At 40.3% G+C, this 15,532-nt stretch overlaps 2 protein-coding genes across 8 annotated transcripts in view; one reads left to right on the forward strand and one right to left on the reverse strand.

Annotated features, from left to right (window-relative positions):
* The first annotated feature begins 307 nt into the window (after window positions 1-307).
* Window positions 308-15,532, forward strand: part of JMJD1C (jumonji domain containing 1C) — a 183,760-nt gene continuing 168,535 nt past the window's right edge. For 4 of the 7 annotated variants that reach the window (XM_036438351.2, XM_036438352.2, XM_045581820.1 and 1 more), the window contains exon 1: window positions 312-516. In XM_036438351.2, coding sequence (XP_036294244.1) covers window positions 349-516 — 168 coding nt within the window. In that variant the 5' untranslated portion in view covers window positions 312-348. Of the gene's footprint in view, window positions 517-15,532 lie in introns of all 7 variants that reach the window. The other 3 variants (XM_036438354.2, XM_036438355.2, XM_036438357.2) reach the window with 2 other exon arrangements.
* Window positions 3,467-3,977, reverse strand: LOC118719201 (60S ribosomal protein L27a). Its single transcript, XM_036438369.2, has one exon. It carries the CDS (start codon window positions 3,948-3,950, stop codon window positions 3,504-3,506), a length of 447 nt encoding a protein of 148 aa, XP_036294262.1. The 5' UTR covers window positions 3,951-3,977; the 3' UTR covers window positions 3,467-3,503.

Genomic DNA, 15,532 nt, shown 5'->3' on the forward strand with positions numbered 1-15,532 from the left:
TCGCCGCCGCGGGGGGCGGAGGCGGAGCGCTCCCGGCCGGGCTGCGCGGCGCTCCGGGCGGACGGACGGACGGACGGACGGCCGCACGGCCGCGGGGTTTGTCAGTTTCGTGTGTGTGTCCGGGGCGCGTGTCCGTGCGGACCCGCGGCCGGGCTGCGGGCCGGGAGCCCGGACGGTGTGAGCAGCCGCCGAGGTCGCGGTGCCCTCCGCGCGGAGCGTCCGGGCGCCCCCGGCTCCTCGGTCCGCTCGGGGCTGCCGCCGTCCTCGGTCCGCTCGCCTCGGCATGGGCGGCCGCTAGCCGCGGCGGTTCGTGGGTCACCTGGCAGCGCCCGCGGCGCCGGCGGGGCCATGGCGGCGGAGACGCGGCCGGAGCTGGTGGGGAAGCGGTTCCTGTGCCTGGCGGCGGGCGAAGAGGCGCGGCTGGAGCGCCGGGAGGGCGGCCGCGGCCGGCGGGGCTGGCGAGCGGGGGTCATCCGCGCGGTGTCCCACCGGGACTGCCGCCACCCGGACCTGGCGGTAAGAGCGGCGCCCCGCCCCGCGCCCGCGCCCCTGTCCCGCAGCCACACCTGGGTGCCCCGGCCCCGCGCTCTCCGGCCCGCGGCGGGCACGCCCCTCTGGCGGCTCCAGGCGGGTTTGCCCGCGGCCCTGGCGCCGCCGCCCCTGCCTGTGGCTTCCCGAGGGGCGCCGGACCGAGTCGGACTCCCTGGCGCCCGCCAGGCCCCGGCCCGGGTCCCCGGCCCCTGTCCCCGAGGGGGCGGCCCCTGTCCCGGAGGGGAGGCCGAGGCTCCGGGGCGGCTCCCGGCGGCCGCCCAGACCTTCCTGAGAGGCGTCTGCCGGCTGGTGGGAGGGCGGGGGAGAGGGACGGGCGGACCCGTGGCTGTGAGGTCAGGTCTACCAGCACCTCTTCTCTCCCCAAGTCTGCACCGCGCGGAGGTTGGGGACGTGAAACTGGCCCGCAGGGCAATGAAGGGGAGGGAGAGACAGAGAGACCGCCGCTTTCCAATCAGGCCTGGGATTGGAGTATGTTTTTGAGGCAAAGGCCGCGACAGTGGTACCCAGATTTCACCCCTTTCCACAGTAGATGCTTGTATTTCTAACCGGAAACGATGAAAATGAAAAGTTTTGGTTTGGAGGGCCATAAAAATTAACCTCTACCTTCCCGTTGCCTTCCCTTTCCCTTTCCTCCCTCCCTCCCTTCCTCCCTTCTTTCCTTCCTTCCTGCCTTCCTTCCTTTTTTTTCTTCTTCTTTTTTACACCATTGTGTGTGTGTGTTTTGTTAGAAGTCAAGTGCTTTTAAGATCATCCGTTTTAGGTTTTTATACTGTTTTAAGAGAAACAAAAAAAAAAGTGTATTAAAACGTGAAATCTTTTCCTTACATATGACACTGCCAGTATTTTCTTTCAGAATATGGCAGTTGGTTTAGGAATACATAATCCATGCAATTTATTGGTAAGTGTCCTGGGCACTTAATTTTCACTGGAAATTTAAAATTTGGGAATATTCTTCCTTTTATATAAATATGCGGATTCACAATTCCAAATTCACTTTAATAGCTATACATGTACATAACCTATTTTAATATTTCTGTTGGAGTTTGAGTGTTTTTGTAAACCTTGTTTCATTTCCATAGTCAATGATGTGTCACTAAGGCACATATTACAAAATACATTTGTTTTGCTAATAGGTAGTTCTGATTTGGAAATAAGCAGAATAGAGTAATTTTGAAGGTTTTCATTGCTATTCTGGTTGAAAAGTAAAATAATGGACCTTGAAATTTGATCATGATCTGCAATTGTGACAATTCAATAACTTGTTTGTGTAAAAGACATGTTCTATATTTTTCCTTTTACTATGATATGAAATTGGGCTTTTATATAGAAGACTAGAGGCCCAGTGCACGAAATTCATGCATGGGTGTATGTGTCCCTCAGCCCAGCCTGTACCCTCTCCAATCTGAGACCCCTCGAGAGATATCTGACTGCCGGTTAAGTCCCGATCCTACCGGAACTGCTGGCTCCCAACTGCTCGCTTGCCTGCCTTCCTGATTGCCCCTAACCGCTTCTGCCTGCCAGCCTGATCATCCCCTAACCACTCCCCTGGCAGCCTGATTGATGCCTAACTGCTCTCCTGCCAGCCTGATTGCCCCTAATTGCCCTCCCCTGCTGGCCTGGTCACCCACAACTGCCCTCCCTTGCAGACCTGGTTCCTCCCAACTGCCCTCCCCTGCTGATCATCTTGAGGCAGCCACCTTGTGTCCACATGGGGGCAGCCATCTTGTGTGTTGGAGTGACAGTCAATTTGCATATCTCTTATTAGATAAGATAGTTGAATTAAAGCTGAGCATTTTAATATTATTTCAAGACAAACATGGAGTGCTATTTTGTGTTTTCCACAGTATTTTATCTTAGTACACACATGAAAATTAGGAAATGCATTTTTAAGTTATGAATATTATTGATGACAGTCAAGTTATAAAAATGAAAAACAATTACTATCTTACATGGAAATTTAAATGATATAAAGAGAGGTATTTACATATACTATGTTGTTAAAAGGCAAGATATTAAGCTAGATATTTATTTTAAATATATTTTTATTGATTTCAGAGAGCAAGGGAGAGGGAGAGAGAGAGAAACATCAATGATGAGAGAATCATTGATTGACTGCCTCTTGCTGGGGGTTGTCCCGAAACCCAGGCATGTCTTCTTGACTAACTTGAGCCCGGGACCCTTCAGTCCACAGGCCAACACTCTATCCACTGATAGATATGTATTTTTTGTTCATAATCTTTACTTTTTTCTTCTTCCTCTTCTTAAAGAATTCCTTTCAGCATTTCATATAATATTGGTTTGGTGGTGATGAATACTGGTTTAGCTTTTTCTTATTTGTGAAGCTCTTTATCTGACCTTCCACTTTGAATGATAACTTTGCTAGGTAGAGTAATCTTGGTTGTAGGTTCTTGCTATTCATCACTTTGAATATTTCTTTCCACTCCCGTCTGGTCTGGCCTGCATAGTTTCTGTTGAGAAATCAGCTGACAATTCCTTGTAGGTAACTTTTTCTCTTGCTGCTTTTAATATTCTCTCTTTGTTGCTCTTGGCATTTTAATTATGATGTGTCTTTGGATTACCAGAAAAGCAAAAATAATAAAAAAAAAGTTGAAGATCAAGTGTACCAACATCAGAATTATGAGGGTGCCAGAAGAGAGAGGGCAAGATACTGAAAACCTATTTAAAGAAATAATGACTGAAAACTTCCCCCACCTCGTGAAAGAAATAGACTTAACAAGTCCAGGAAGCGCAAAGAATCCCCAGCTTTTAAAAGCAGTCCATATTACCTATCAGCTTTCTTCCTCCTTAAAAGCCAGCAACATTGTATCTCTTTGACTGTTCTCCAGGCACACCTCCCTCTGACTTTCCTTCTTCCTCTTCCACTTTTTTTTTTTTTTTTTTTTTTTTCAAAGGTACTTGGACATTTTAATGGAACTTCCCTCCATGTAGCTTCAAGCTACCAGGACACAGGCCCCACCAACACCCTTAATCTTCTCCTCAGCTCTTCTGCTGAAGAACTTGGCCTTCACAATGACAGGCTGCTTTGGGAGCTTTCCCTTCCCCAGAACTTTGTAGTAGCCCGATCGCACCACATCAATGATGGGAGCAACTCCAGTCTTGCTTTTGGCAGCATTTACCCGCGTCTGCTCACTGACCAGGGTCCACAGTTTATCAAGGTTGACAGTTGGGCAGAAGCTCTGGTTCCTCTTTAAGTGGAAATGCCTCATACCAACTTTCCCAAAGTAACCTGGGTGATATTTGTCGAAGTTGATCCTGTGATGATGCAAGCCACCAGCATTACCGCGGCCCCCCGGGTGCTTCCTGTGCTTGCCGATGCGGCCGTGGCCGTGGCTCACGTGGCCCCGAAGTTTTCGGGTCTTCCTGAGTCTGGATGGCATGTCGGTGGCCGAGCTGCAAGAGCCTCTTCCACTTTTAAATGCCTTTGTGATCACCCAGATAATCCATTTGCTAATTAACAACCTAATTCCACCTGAACCTTAATTCCCCTTTGCCAGGTTATGTCACATAGCTGCAGGTTTCATGTATTAGGGAATGAACATCTTTGGGATGGCACTATTCAGCTCACCACACTGGTAGAAAAGCATTCTTTTACAATAAGATCATATATTATTTGATGCAAATAAGATAAGACTAAAAGTGTATTTTTTCATGCTAGCAGTTTCAGTGTCATTATCTGATCTCTTAAGTAAATGAGCCTAATGTAGAATTTTTACTAAACTATTCTTGGATAATTTCACCTATTGTGTTGTGGTGACTTCTGAAAAGTTGTCAAGTATATTGTGAGAATATATTGCAAGTATTTTGTGAGACCTCAGCATGTTGATTTCTTTTTTTAACCCCATTACTTAGGGAGGTTTTTGCCTTGGTATACATGTTGATCATTACTACAGCACCCTACTTTTTGAGGAACTTTGTTGGAACTTTGGTAGTATTATAGAAGGAAAGCTAAAAATGGAGAAGTACTATTTTAAAATATTGTGATACTTATTAAAGAGCAAAAGTGTCTTTACTCAAATATTTTTTTACTTACCTTCCATAACCTGTCAGCCATATATTATCCATCCATTCATTTACCCACCTACCTTGCCTTTATTCTTAGGGTGATTGCAGCATTGTTTTAAGCTTACCTTGTCTTTTAGAGGTTCTTTACAAATACATAAGCAAGTGTATATTGCATTTCTCCCATTCAGATATGATCAATTTGAGCATTACTAAGACAAAAACAACCATACATACGAGTCACCTGATAATATATAGTAGGGAGTACATAGTCCACAACTGAAGATTTACTGAAAATTACTGAACTTGCACGTATAATCAAGCTTCTATATATAACCACTAGTTTGCAGAACATAAGAGGGTAGAGAAGCATCTGAAATTTAGACCTTGAGAATGCAGTCAGCCACATCCACCTTGGGCAATTGTAAAGCTGTACAATCTGATGTGGTAGCCACTTGCCTCATGTGGCAATTTAAATTAATTAAAATTTAATAAAATTAAAAATCAATTCCTAGAAAACCAAGATGGTGTCCTAGGTAAGCACCTAAACTGCTGCCGTGCACAGCAATTTCAAAACAACTAAAAGACAGAACAGATATCAACAAAAACCACAGGAAAGCTGGCTGAGTGGAAATTCTACAACTAGAAGGAAAGAGAAAAGCTCACAAATCAGAGAAGCTGCAAAAGTGCATAGATGATTTGCAATATTTTAGAACTGTCTCACTGATAGTTGTGTGAATGATATAGTATAGTCAATAAATACACTATCATTCAGTAAATATTGAAGTGCTTTTGTTCAATAAATATTTGAGCACCTACTTTATGTCAAGTACTGTTAAAACGTGTATATTGTAAGGTATACAACCTTAATCCAATGTAAGATATTGTCATGTATAGTTTAATCATTAATTTTAAATGCTTAGTGTATGATAGTGATAGCTATGCATATTCACAGAGGTGAGTGTACAGAATTGAAGGATGCATTTATGAAGGAAATAGGACGTTTTGAATCCTGAAGAGTAATTGGCAATTAGAATATGAGAAAAGGGGTGAAATGGTTTTGGTAGGGAAAATAGAATGAGACAAGGCAAACTAGTCAGTTTCAGAATAGAGTTTATATTGGAGAAATAGTAAGAATAACTTAAAAAATCAGGGCTTAATTGTAATATCAGACTGAGAAATTTGTGATATGTCTAGGGAATGGTTGGGTGAAATGATAAAAGTGATTGTGCCATTCCCCACCTTTATGAATATTTCTGAAGGTACATGGAAGGGCCTTGGTGCATGCACATAATTAATTTTAATAGCTGAAACAACAGACACATATCCATAGAAATTGTACCTTTTACACTTCTAGTTGCAGTTTATGAGAACACCATTTTTCCCACACTTAACAGTATTGAATGTTAGTCATAATCTTTGCCTGACGGGCCAAAAAAATTGTACTTTGCTTTGATTTGCACTTATGTTTTGAGTTTCATGTATTTATTAGCCTTATTTTTTTTTTTAAGTACAAGTAATCTGTTTATATTTTGATCCATTTTGTGATTTCTTTTCCTTACTGATCTGTAGGTGCTCCTTTTTTTTTTTTTAATTAATATATTTTATTGATTTTTTACAGAGAGGAAGGGAGAGAGATAGAGAGCCAGAAATGTCAATGAGAGAGAAACATCGATCAGCCGCTTCCTGCACATCCCCTACTGGGGATGTGCCTGCTACCAATGTACATGCCCTTGACCAGAATCGAACCTGGGACCCTTCAGTCCGCAGACTGACGCTCTACCACTGAGCCAAACCAGTTTCAGCATGTAGGTGCTCTTTTTACATTTTATATCCATATCTTTTTTTTTTAAACGTGAACTCTAGCCAGTCTGGTTTAGTGGATAGAGCAACTGTCTGTGGACTGAAGGGTCTCTGGTTCAATTCTGGTATAAGGCATATGCACGGGTTGTGGGCTTGATCCCCAGTATGGGGCATGCAAGAGGCAGCCGATAAATGATTTTTCTCTCCTCATCATTGATGTTTCTATTTCTCCCTGAAATCAAATTACACACACACACACACACACACACACACACACAAGTCTTCCATATGATTTCTTCATTTTAATAAAACAATGTTTTTTTTCCTTCCTTTTTCCTTCATACTTAACATTTTAGAATTTTAGATAGTGCATTTACATTGCTGATTCTTTTTATTTGCAATAGTAATGCCAGAGTTATAGAAAATAAGACTTAATCTCTTCAGATTATAAGCTAATATTTTTATTATTTCTGTCCTTTAAATAATATGGAATATTACTAATATGGTTTATGTTACAGTACCCTGAAGGTTCAGAGGAAAATGTACAGACTCAGTGAAATTTGACTACTCTCTTAGTGGTGCAGAAGGAAATGAAAGAGGTCAGAAATGTGTTGAATTTGATTATAAGAAAAATGAGGAGGATATCTAAATGCACTACCGTTTTGTACCCTTTAAAATTAGATGATTTTTCTCATTCTTTTTCAAAGTCTTCATTTGAAGACTTTGCTGCTTTTTACTCTGGTGAAAAAGGTTTCTGAGCTTTGTAGAAATTATGTGGGAATGTGGGGAAGAACTAAGATGAGGTCAGGGAAGCTATAAACCTTTGAGTGCTTTTGTGATGTGCTGAGCTCTCTGGGAGGCCCTGTATAAGGTCAAGCTTGAGAAATTTGCTTGTTAAGAATGAAACCATTTACACTTAGACTGCCTTGTTTTTATTTTAGTCTCTTGGGTAGATTGAGTTTTATTTAAAAGTTGATTTATCTTGCGTTTCTCTGTTTATAAAATGCTTATATTTTGTTCCCTGGGTTATACCAATCCCTTACAAATAACCTGAAACATAAATATAATAACAAAAATTGTGTTGCAAAGGAAATTTCCTGGTGATTGGAAGGAAGTTGGAATTATTTGCATTGTAAAGAAAGTGGTGTCTGTTGTATCTTTGGACCCTTGACATAGAAGATGTTTGATGTTATCAAAACTGTCCCCCAGTTTCTTGACTCATGTTATTTTTTTTTAAATTCACTCTAGCTGGCTTTTGCCCAATTACTCCAGGGAAACTGCTCTGATCACGGTCACAAATGATCTGTGTATTTTTTTTAATCAAATGTCATTTCCTAGTTTTGTTTTAATTGACCTATTAGCAGCATTTAATATAACTAATTATCTTCTCTTCCTTCAAATATTGTGTTCACTTTGCTTCTAGGACATTGTGCTCACTTGATTTTTCTTTCTACCTTCATCTCTCCCTTGCATTCTTCTTTATTGTGTGGTTGTTGTGTTTTGTTTTGTTTTTTTCATATTTACAACCTATTAGAGGCTGAGAGATCTCTCTCTCTTATATCTTCATTCTTGTCCTTGATAATCAAATCTGTTCTTCTAACTTTGAGAATTGGTGATTCTCACATTTATATCTTACTTTGGACCTTTCTTCTGAACTCCAGACCTATAATGAAACAGACCAATCATTGTCTCCATTCAGATGTCTAATGGACATTTCAAAATTTACATGTCCATAATTGACCTCCTGATATATTCTCCTAAACCTGCACTGCTCTGAGTTTTCATCATCCAGTAAATGGCAGCTCCATCTTCCCAGTTTAGTTCCCTTGAAGTCCTCTTTGGCTACTTACTTTCATTCTCCACATCCAAACTGTTAGCAAAGTCTTTTGGTTGTACATTGAAAATACATCCAGAATCCCTCTCCTATTGCTACCATTCTACGGTAGTCTAAGACATAATCATTTTTTGCCAATTTTTTTAGTAGCTTCTACTTAGTTGCAGTAGCCTCCTAACTAGTTATTATTAATAACTAGATGCCTAACTAGCCTAACTACAGTTCTCCTTAGTCCATAAAGTGCCTCCAGAAAGTATTCAGATCATGTCACTCCAAGGATCAAGTGCTTCTAAAGGCATCCAAGGACGTGAAAGACTTTACAATGGCTGGAGAGGTTCTACATTATATGCTGTTCCCCATTAGCCTACTTTAACCTCATTATTTCTTATTCCCTGATTTATGTCTTCTTTTCTAGCCATGTTGGTATCCTTGCCATTTCTTAAATATTACAGGTATTGTCCTCCCCTCTGGTTTTTTTGTACTTGTTTCTCTGCCTAGATAAAATGCTCTTCCCCAAGATACAACATGACTCATTCCCTCAGGTAAATGTGTTTATTTGGCTTAATCCTAGTGGGGGCATGCAGGAGGGAGCCAATTGATGTTTCTCTGTCTCTCTATCAAAATAATAAAAAAATAAAATTAATCCTTTCCTCCTTTCTCAACATTTTGAATCTCCTATCCCATTTTCCTTGAGTTGTATATGATTTCTATCAGACTAAAAATTTTTTTCTACACTAGAAGTAAGAGTGATGAAATAGGTTTTTGCCTATTTTGTTACTGCTGTATTTTCAGCACCTAGACCATTGCTTTCTATCTAGTAGCTATTTGTTTAATTGATATGCAAAGCAATATCCTAGAATTTTCTGAAATTTAATACTAATTTTTTGAGATACTTCTGTAGTAAAAAAAAGACTTAAAAATAAGAAGAGAACTTTATAATATACATATATATGAAATCAGAAAGCTTTCCAATTGTTATACATTGGGTCTTAATAAATGTTTGTTGGATGAATCAGTAGGCATCTATCATGTGATCAGCATTGTAAGCTAATACAAAATTTGCCATTTCTTAAAAAACAAACCGTTCTAAAGGAATTTATGCTTCTAGTGGAGGAAGCTTTGTTGTGGTATAACTAACATACAATATAAACTGCACATAGTATATAACTGATATATGCAGTCCACCTTGATTAACATGATTTTTTCTCTCCAGTAAATACCTGTGCTGTTTTCAGTTTTAAGTTACGAGTCCTTGGATGGGGAGGGCTGACTACTCCATTTTATATAGGGGCCTTGAGTATCCACAGATTTTTATATCTATAGGGAGAATGGACCTAATCCCCCCATAAATACTGAGGGACAGCTTAAGTTTTGGGGGTGAGGGATAGTCAGTGGTTATTCATAGAATTGGGGATATGAAGGGGGGTGATGACACCTTAACCCCTGTGTTGTTCAAGGATTAACTGTATAAATATATGCAAAACAAGCATAATCAAGAAATTAAACATATCTCTTAATCCCAAAAGTTTCTTTGGAAACTCTGCATAACTCCCACTTCCTACCTTCCCTACCCACCCCAAATCTCAGGCAACCACTGATTTGCTTTTTGTCACTATAGATTACATTTATACAGAATTCTGGAAAAAGCAAGTTAATCATATAGTATATATTTTTTGTGTGTGTGTGTGTTTTCTGGCTGCTTTTATTCGGGGATATATATTTTATTATTAGGGATAGTATCCCATCATAGATATGCCAGAATTTGTTTATCATTTTATCTGTGAACAACAGTGTTGTTTCTAGTTTGGGGCTATTACAAATAAATGCGCTATGAAAATGTACTTTCCTTTTTGGAAAAATACCTAGCAGGAGAATGGGTCATGTACCAATTATTTTCAACTTTTTAAGGAAGTGCCATACTTTTCAAAGCACCAGCACCATTGGTTTCAGTCGTGCATGAGTTCCAATTGTTCCACATCCTCACCAACATTTGGCATAGCCTTTAAATCTTGGGGCCCCTGCTGGGTAGGCAGGGCCTACCTCTATGGGGTTATCAATCTCAGGTCTCCAGGACTGTGAGATGGCACAGGCTGGGCTGAGGTCCCTTGCCCCAGTGCACAAATTTCGTGCACCAGGCCTCTAGTAAAGAATAACTCCCAAATCCTCCTTCCTTTTATCACTTGATAAATCACTATTCTGTTTCTATGACTCTAATTACTCAAAACTACCTCATATAAGTGAAATTATACAATGTTTTTTTGTGATTGGCTTATTTCATTTAGCATAATCTCAGGTTCATTCCTGTTGTAGCATATTGCAGAATTTTCTTTTTCAATTACAGTTGATTTACATTATTATATTTCAGGAATACATTATACACCTAGTGATTAGACATTACATAACAATTTAATTCCTCCCATGTGTCTCCAGTGCCTTTCAAGCTGCTGCCCTAGCACTGGGGCTCCAGCAGTCCTCATTCTCCCTCAGCCTCCATTCCCACTGGTTTTTACAGCCAGAAGTTATGAGGACTTCTCTTCCTTGTATGGAACCCGTTCTCCCCTTCTGGGATTCCCACAACTCCTTAGTTTCTGTTCATTTCTATCTGTTTTGTTGTTGTTGCTCCTTAGATGTACTAATTTATATGATTCTTTCTTAAAATTCACTGTTCTTTCTTCTACTACTTATTTCTACCTTTGAATCCCTCCAGTTTCTTTTTCATTTCAGTCTTCCACTTTTCAGTTTCAGAATTTCTTAGTTTTAGGTTTTCTCTCCATCAATACTTCCAGCTTATGTTTTTCTTTTGTTTGGTTTGTGTGTGTGTATGTGTGTTTGAGCATTTTAAGAAGGTTGTCTTTAAAGTCTTACTCTGATTATCATGGAGATCACTTTGTAAGTTATATAAATGTCTAACCACTATACTGATACCTGAAACTAATATAATATTGGATGTCAACTGTAATTGAAAAAAAAAATAGTCTTTATCTTGTATATCTGTCATTAGGTATTTTTTAGGTACAATTTGTGTGTGTGTGTGTGTGTGTGTGTGTGTGTGTGTGTGTGTGTAATGGGCCATACTTTCCTGTTTCTTTGTATGTTTGTATATTTTTCTTGGATATTGGCATTAGAATCAATACTTTTAGATGTGCTCTTTTCCCCAGCATTTGCTTTTTATGTTATTTGTGTGTGTGTGTGTGTGGGGGGGGGGGGGGGCAGTTGGTGTTTTTTTATTTGCTTTGTTTTGTTTTGTCCAGGATCTGCTAAGTGCCTTTCCCTGTGCTTGAGCAGTCACTTCTAATCTTTTATATGCAAGTGTTCTTAAGTATATTAGTTAATGTAGTTTGGCTTCCCCAAAAAAGAAAAGAAGAAACATGAAGGGGTGATTGGAATTGTTATGGCCCTTCAGGTACCCAGGTAGTTACTTCAACCAGAGGAGTACGGTCTTGCCACAGTGGACCAATGGCTGTCTGCCTTTCAGTCTGCACCTTTGTGATCAGAATTATTAATCAATGATCAGAGCACAATTTTGATATTTGTAGGACAGGGTCCTTTTTGCCTGCCTTAGCTTCTGCAAGCTGTGTGCAGGCTATTTTAGGAACGTATGCACAGATGCTTGCCACCTGGTTGGGGACTGGGAATGGTTATCTGCTACTGGGAATGGTAAGAGCTGCAATTGATTAATATTAAGCCAGTTTACAACCCAAGACTTCCCATGGAAGTTGTAAGCCTACAATAGACTTTGCAAGTTCAAAATAGATTCAGGTTGAAATAATTCAGATCAATTGTTTCAGCATGGAGATAGATTCTTGATGATTTCTATTCTGCTACCTTCCTAGAATCCTCTCACTGAAATTTTAATTTGTCCGTCTCCTGTTGATTAATGCTATTGGGCATCTTTTTATATACATAATAGAGTCCTGGTACACAAAATTCATACACTCAGGGTGGGGGCGTGTCCCTCAGCCCAGCCTGTGCTCTTTTACAGTTTGACAGTTTGGGAGCCCTTGGGGGATGTTCATCTGATGGGTTAGGCCTGCTCCCTGATGGCTTAGCACTGCATCGGAGGGAGAGGCTCCTGCCACTGGCACTGCGCTCACCAGCCGTGAGCCCTGCTTCTGGCTGAGTGGCGCTCCCCCTGTGGGAGTGCACTGACCACCAGGGGCCAGCTCCTACATTGAGCATCTTCCCCCTGGTGGTTATTGTGCATCATAGCGACTGGTTGTTCCACCATTTGGTCAATTTGGATATTAGCCTTTTATTACATAGGATTTGCCATTAATATGTATTCTTTAGTTAAGTATCTGTTCATATTTTACCCATTTTTTATTAGTTTTCTTGTTATTCAGTTTTGAGACTATACATAGTGTATGATCAAGAGATTTTTAAAAATATATATTTCAGCAACCACGGTACATGCCCTTGACCAGAATCAAACCAGGGACCTCTCAGTCCGCAGGCCAATGCTCTATCCACTGAGCCAGACCGGTTTTGGCTCAAGAGATGTTTCAAAATATTTTCTCCCAGTGTTTATCTTTTCATGTTATTTGAAGCGCAGAAGTTACTATTCCTGATGAAGTCTAAATATGTTGATTTTTTTAAAAAAGGACGTACTCTGCTTTCTTCAATAAATATAATTTTATTAGAGGCCTGAAGGACGGGTTGATCCTCTGCCTGGCCTGCACGCTCTCCAGTCTGGGACCCCTCGGGATGTCCAACTGCCTCTTGCAATCTGGAACCACTGGCTCCTAACTGCTCGCCTGTCTGCCAGATCGCCCCTAACCCCTCTGCCTGCCTGCCTCCTGCCTGATCGCCTCTAACCACCTCTGCCTTCCTGCCTGATCACCCCTAACTGCTCCCCTGTTGGCCTGCTTGCCCCTCACTGCCTCTGCCTTGCACTGCACCTGGGACCTGGGCTTTCCTCCCTCTGGCTGGCTGCAGGTACCCAGGACCCTGGCCAGCCACAGCCACAGGGGACCATGGGGCGGGCAGCTTGTCCCTCTCCTGGGCTGCAGCCTGGCTGGTCCCCATTCCTCTATCCCCAGTGTCGAGTGTCTGAACCATTAAAACGTGGCGGCTTGAGGGTGTGACATCCATTTGTGTATTAGTTCTTTATTATATAGGATTTGTGCTGTTTCTTTTTAGTAACGTTGTCTGTTTCTCTCATGAATTCTTATCCCTTTGACTCAATTTGTTGAATTTATTGGTGTTAAATTGTTATTACTTTATGATTTCCCTTAATAGTTATAGAATGTAGTGATACACATTCCTGGAATTCGTAATATGTATTCTTTCTTTCATATTTTTCTGATTAATCTAATTATAGGCTTATGATGTTTATTGATTTTTCTCTACTACCTTCTGGTTTTATTGGTACTTTCCTATTTTTCTATTAAAATTTCTTCTGTAATTTTTAAAGGTAGAAGCAAGCAGAAGTCATTGGTTCATGTTTTGTTTTTTTGGATCTGCACATCTGTAAAAGTACTGCACATCTGTAAAAGTACTTTTTCACCTTTTAAATAAGTATATTTTTACTGGATATAGAATTCTAGGCTGACAGTTATTTTTTTCTAAAGTACTTTAGTGTTGTATTGTTCTCTAACTTTCAGTGTTTTATTTTTATTTTAATTATTTACTTTTTAAAAATATATTTTATTGATTTTTTACAGAGAGGAAGGGAGAGGGATAGAGAGCTAGAAATGTTGATGAGAGGGAAACATCGACCAGCTGCCTCTTGCACACCCCCCACTGGGGATGTGCCTGCAACCAATGTACATGCCCTTGACCGGAATCGAACCCGGGACCCTTCAGTCCGCAGACCAAGGCTCTACCACTGAGCCAAACCGGTTTCGGCAGACTTTCAGTGTTTTAGAAAACAAACTACATTTGTTTATCCATAGCATGTCTTCTTTTTCACTTTACCAGGGACTTTAAGCAGTTTGGTTATATGATTGACTTTTGTGCCATTTTCTTCATGTTTCTTGAGATTGAGTTTGAGATTTTTTTTATTTGCAGGTTTAATTTGCATCAAATTAGTAAGAGATTTGGTTCTTAGTTTTAAAAATTGTTTTTTCCTCCCCTAGCTTTCTCTTTCAGGAAGTTCAATTATATGTATTTTATCGATTTTACATTGTCCTACAACTTTTGATAATCTCTTCATTATTTTTTTTCAGTCTTTTCCTACATTAATGCATCAATAGGAAGAACAATTAATTGATGTTGCTTGATCTTCAGTTCCACTAATATTTTCTTTAGTAATATCAGTTGCTCTCAGTCCCAGTTAGTGTTATTTTTAATCTTAAACACCATTGTTTTCATCTCCACAATTTCTATTTGAGTCAATTGCTTAAAATATCTTCCAGCCCTAGCTGGTTTGGCTCAGTGGATAAAGTGTTGGCCCATGGACTGAAGGGTCCCAGGTTCGATTCTGGCCAAGGGTACATGCCTGGGTTTCGGGCTTGATCCCCCAGTAGGGGGTGTGCAGGAGGCAGCCAATCAATGATTCTCTCTCATCATTGATGTTTTTATCGCACTCTCCCTCTTCTTTCCTCTCTAAAGTCAGTAAAATATATTTAAAGAAAATATTTTCCAGGTCTGTGCTTACTTAGAGTGCTTGATCTTTAAATTTTTTGAACACATAGAATATAATAATTGTTTTAATCTTCTTGTTTACTAATTGTTTTTTTTAAATATTATTTGTGTCTCTTTGGGTTGTTTTGATTAAATAGGTTTTTTTTCCTCATTATGGTTCATAAATCCTATTTCTTTAGATGCCTCGTAATCTTTGTTTGAATTCCAGATACTATTAATGTTACCTTGTTATGTACTGTGTTGATTTTTAGTATTCCTAAAATATTGTTTTTTTTTCTCTGATATGCAGTCAAGTTACTTGTAGTTTGATTGCGGGGGGAGGTTCTAGTTTTTTATTTTTATAGTGCAACCAGAGCATCTGTTAGTTTACTGCTATTTAATCTCCATTACAAACTTCTCTAAGTACTCTGTTACTGCCATGTGAAGTATGAAGTCAGTCTTATTCTTTTTGTAATTTATTGATTTTGACAGAGAAATAGGGAGGGAGGGAAAGAGAGACATCAATTTGTTGTTCTTCGTATTTATGCATTCATTGGTTGTTCTTTGTATGTGTCCTGACTCAGAATTGAACTTGAAACCTTGGTGCATTCAGTATGGTGCTCTAACCAACTGAGCTCCCCCGCCAGGGGCAGGTCAATCACTTTTAACTGTTGGGAAGAAGAACTGGTTTAAGCTCTGTGAGCTTCAGGAATTTCTCTAATTCTTTCAGGTGTTCAGTGTACCCCCAACCTTTAGTTT

Source organism: Pipistrellus kuhlii, unplaced genomic scaffold, assembly GCF_014108245.1.
Source record: "Pipistrellus kuhlii isolate mPipKuh1 unplaced genomic scaffold, mPipKuh1.p scaffold_m20_p_15, whole genome shotgun sequence".
NCBI lineage: Eukaryota > Metazoa > Chordata > Mammalia > Chiroptera > Vespertilionidae > Pipistrellus > Pipistrellus kuhlii.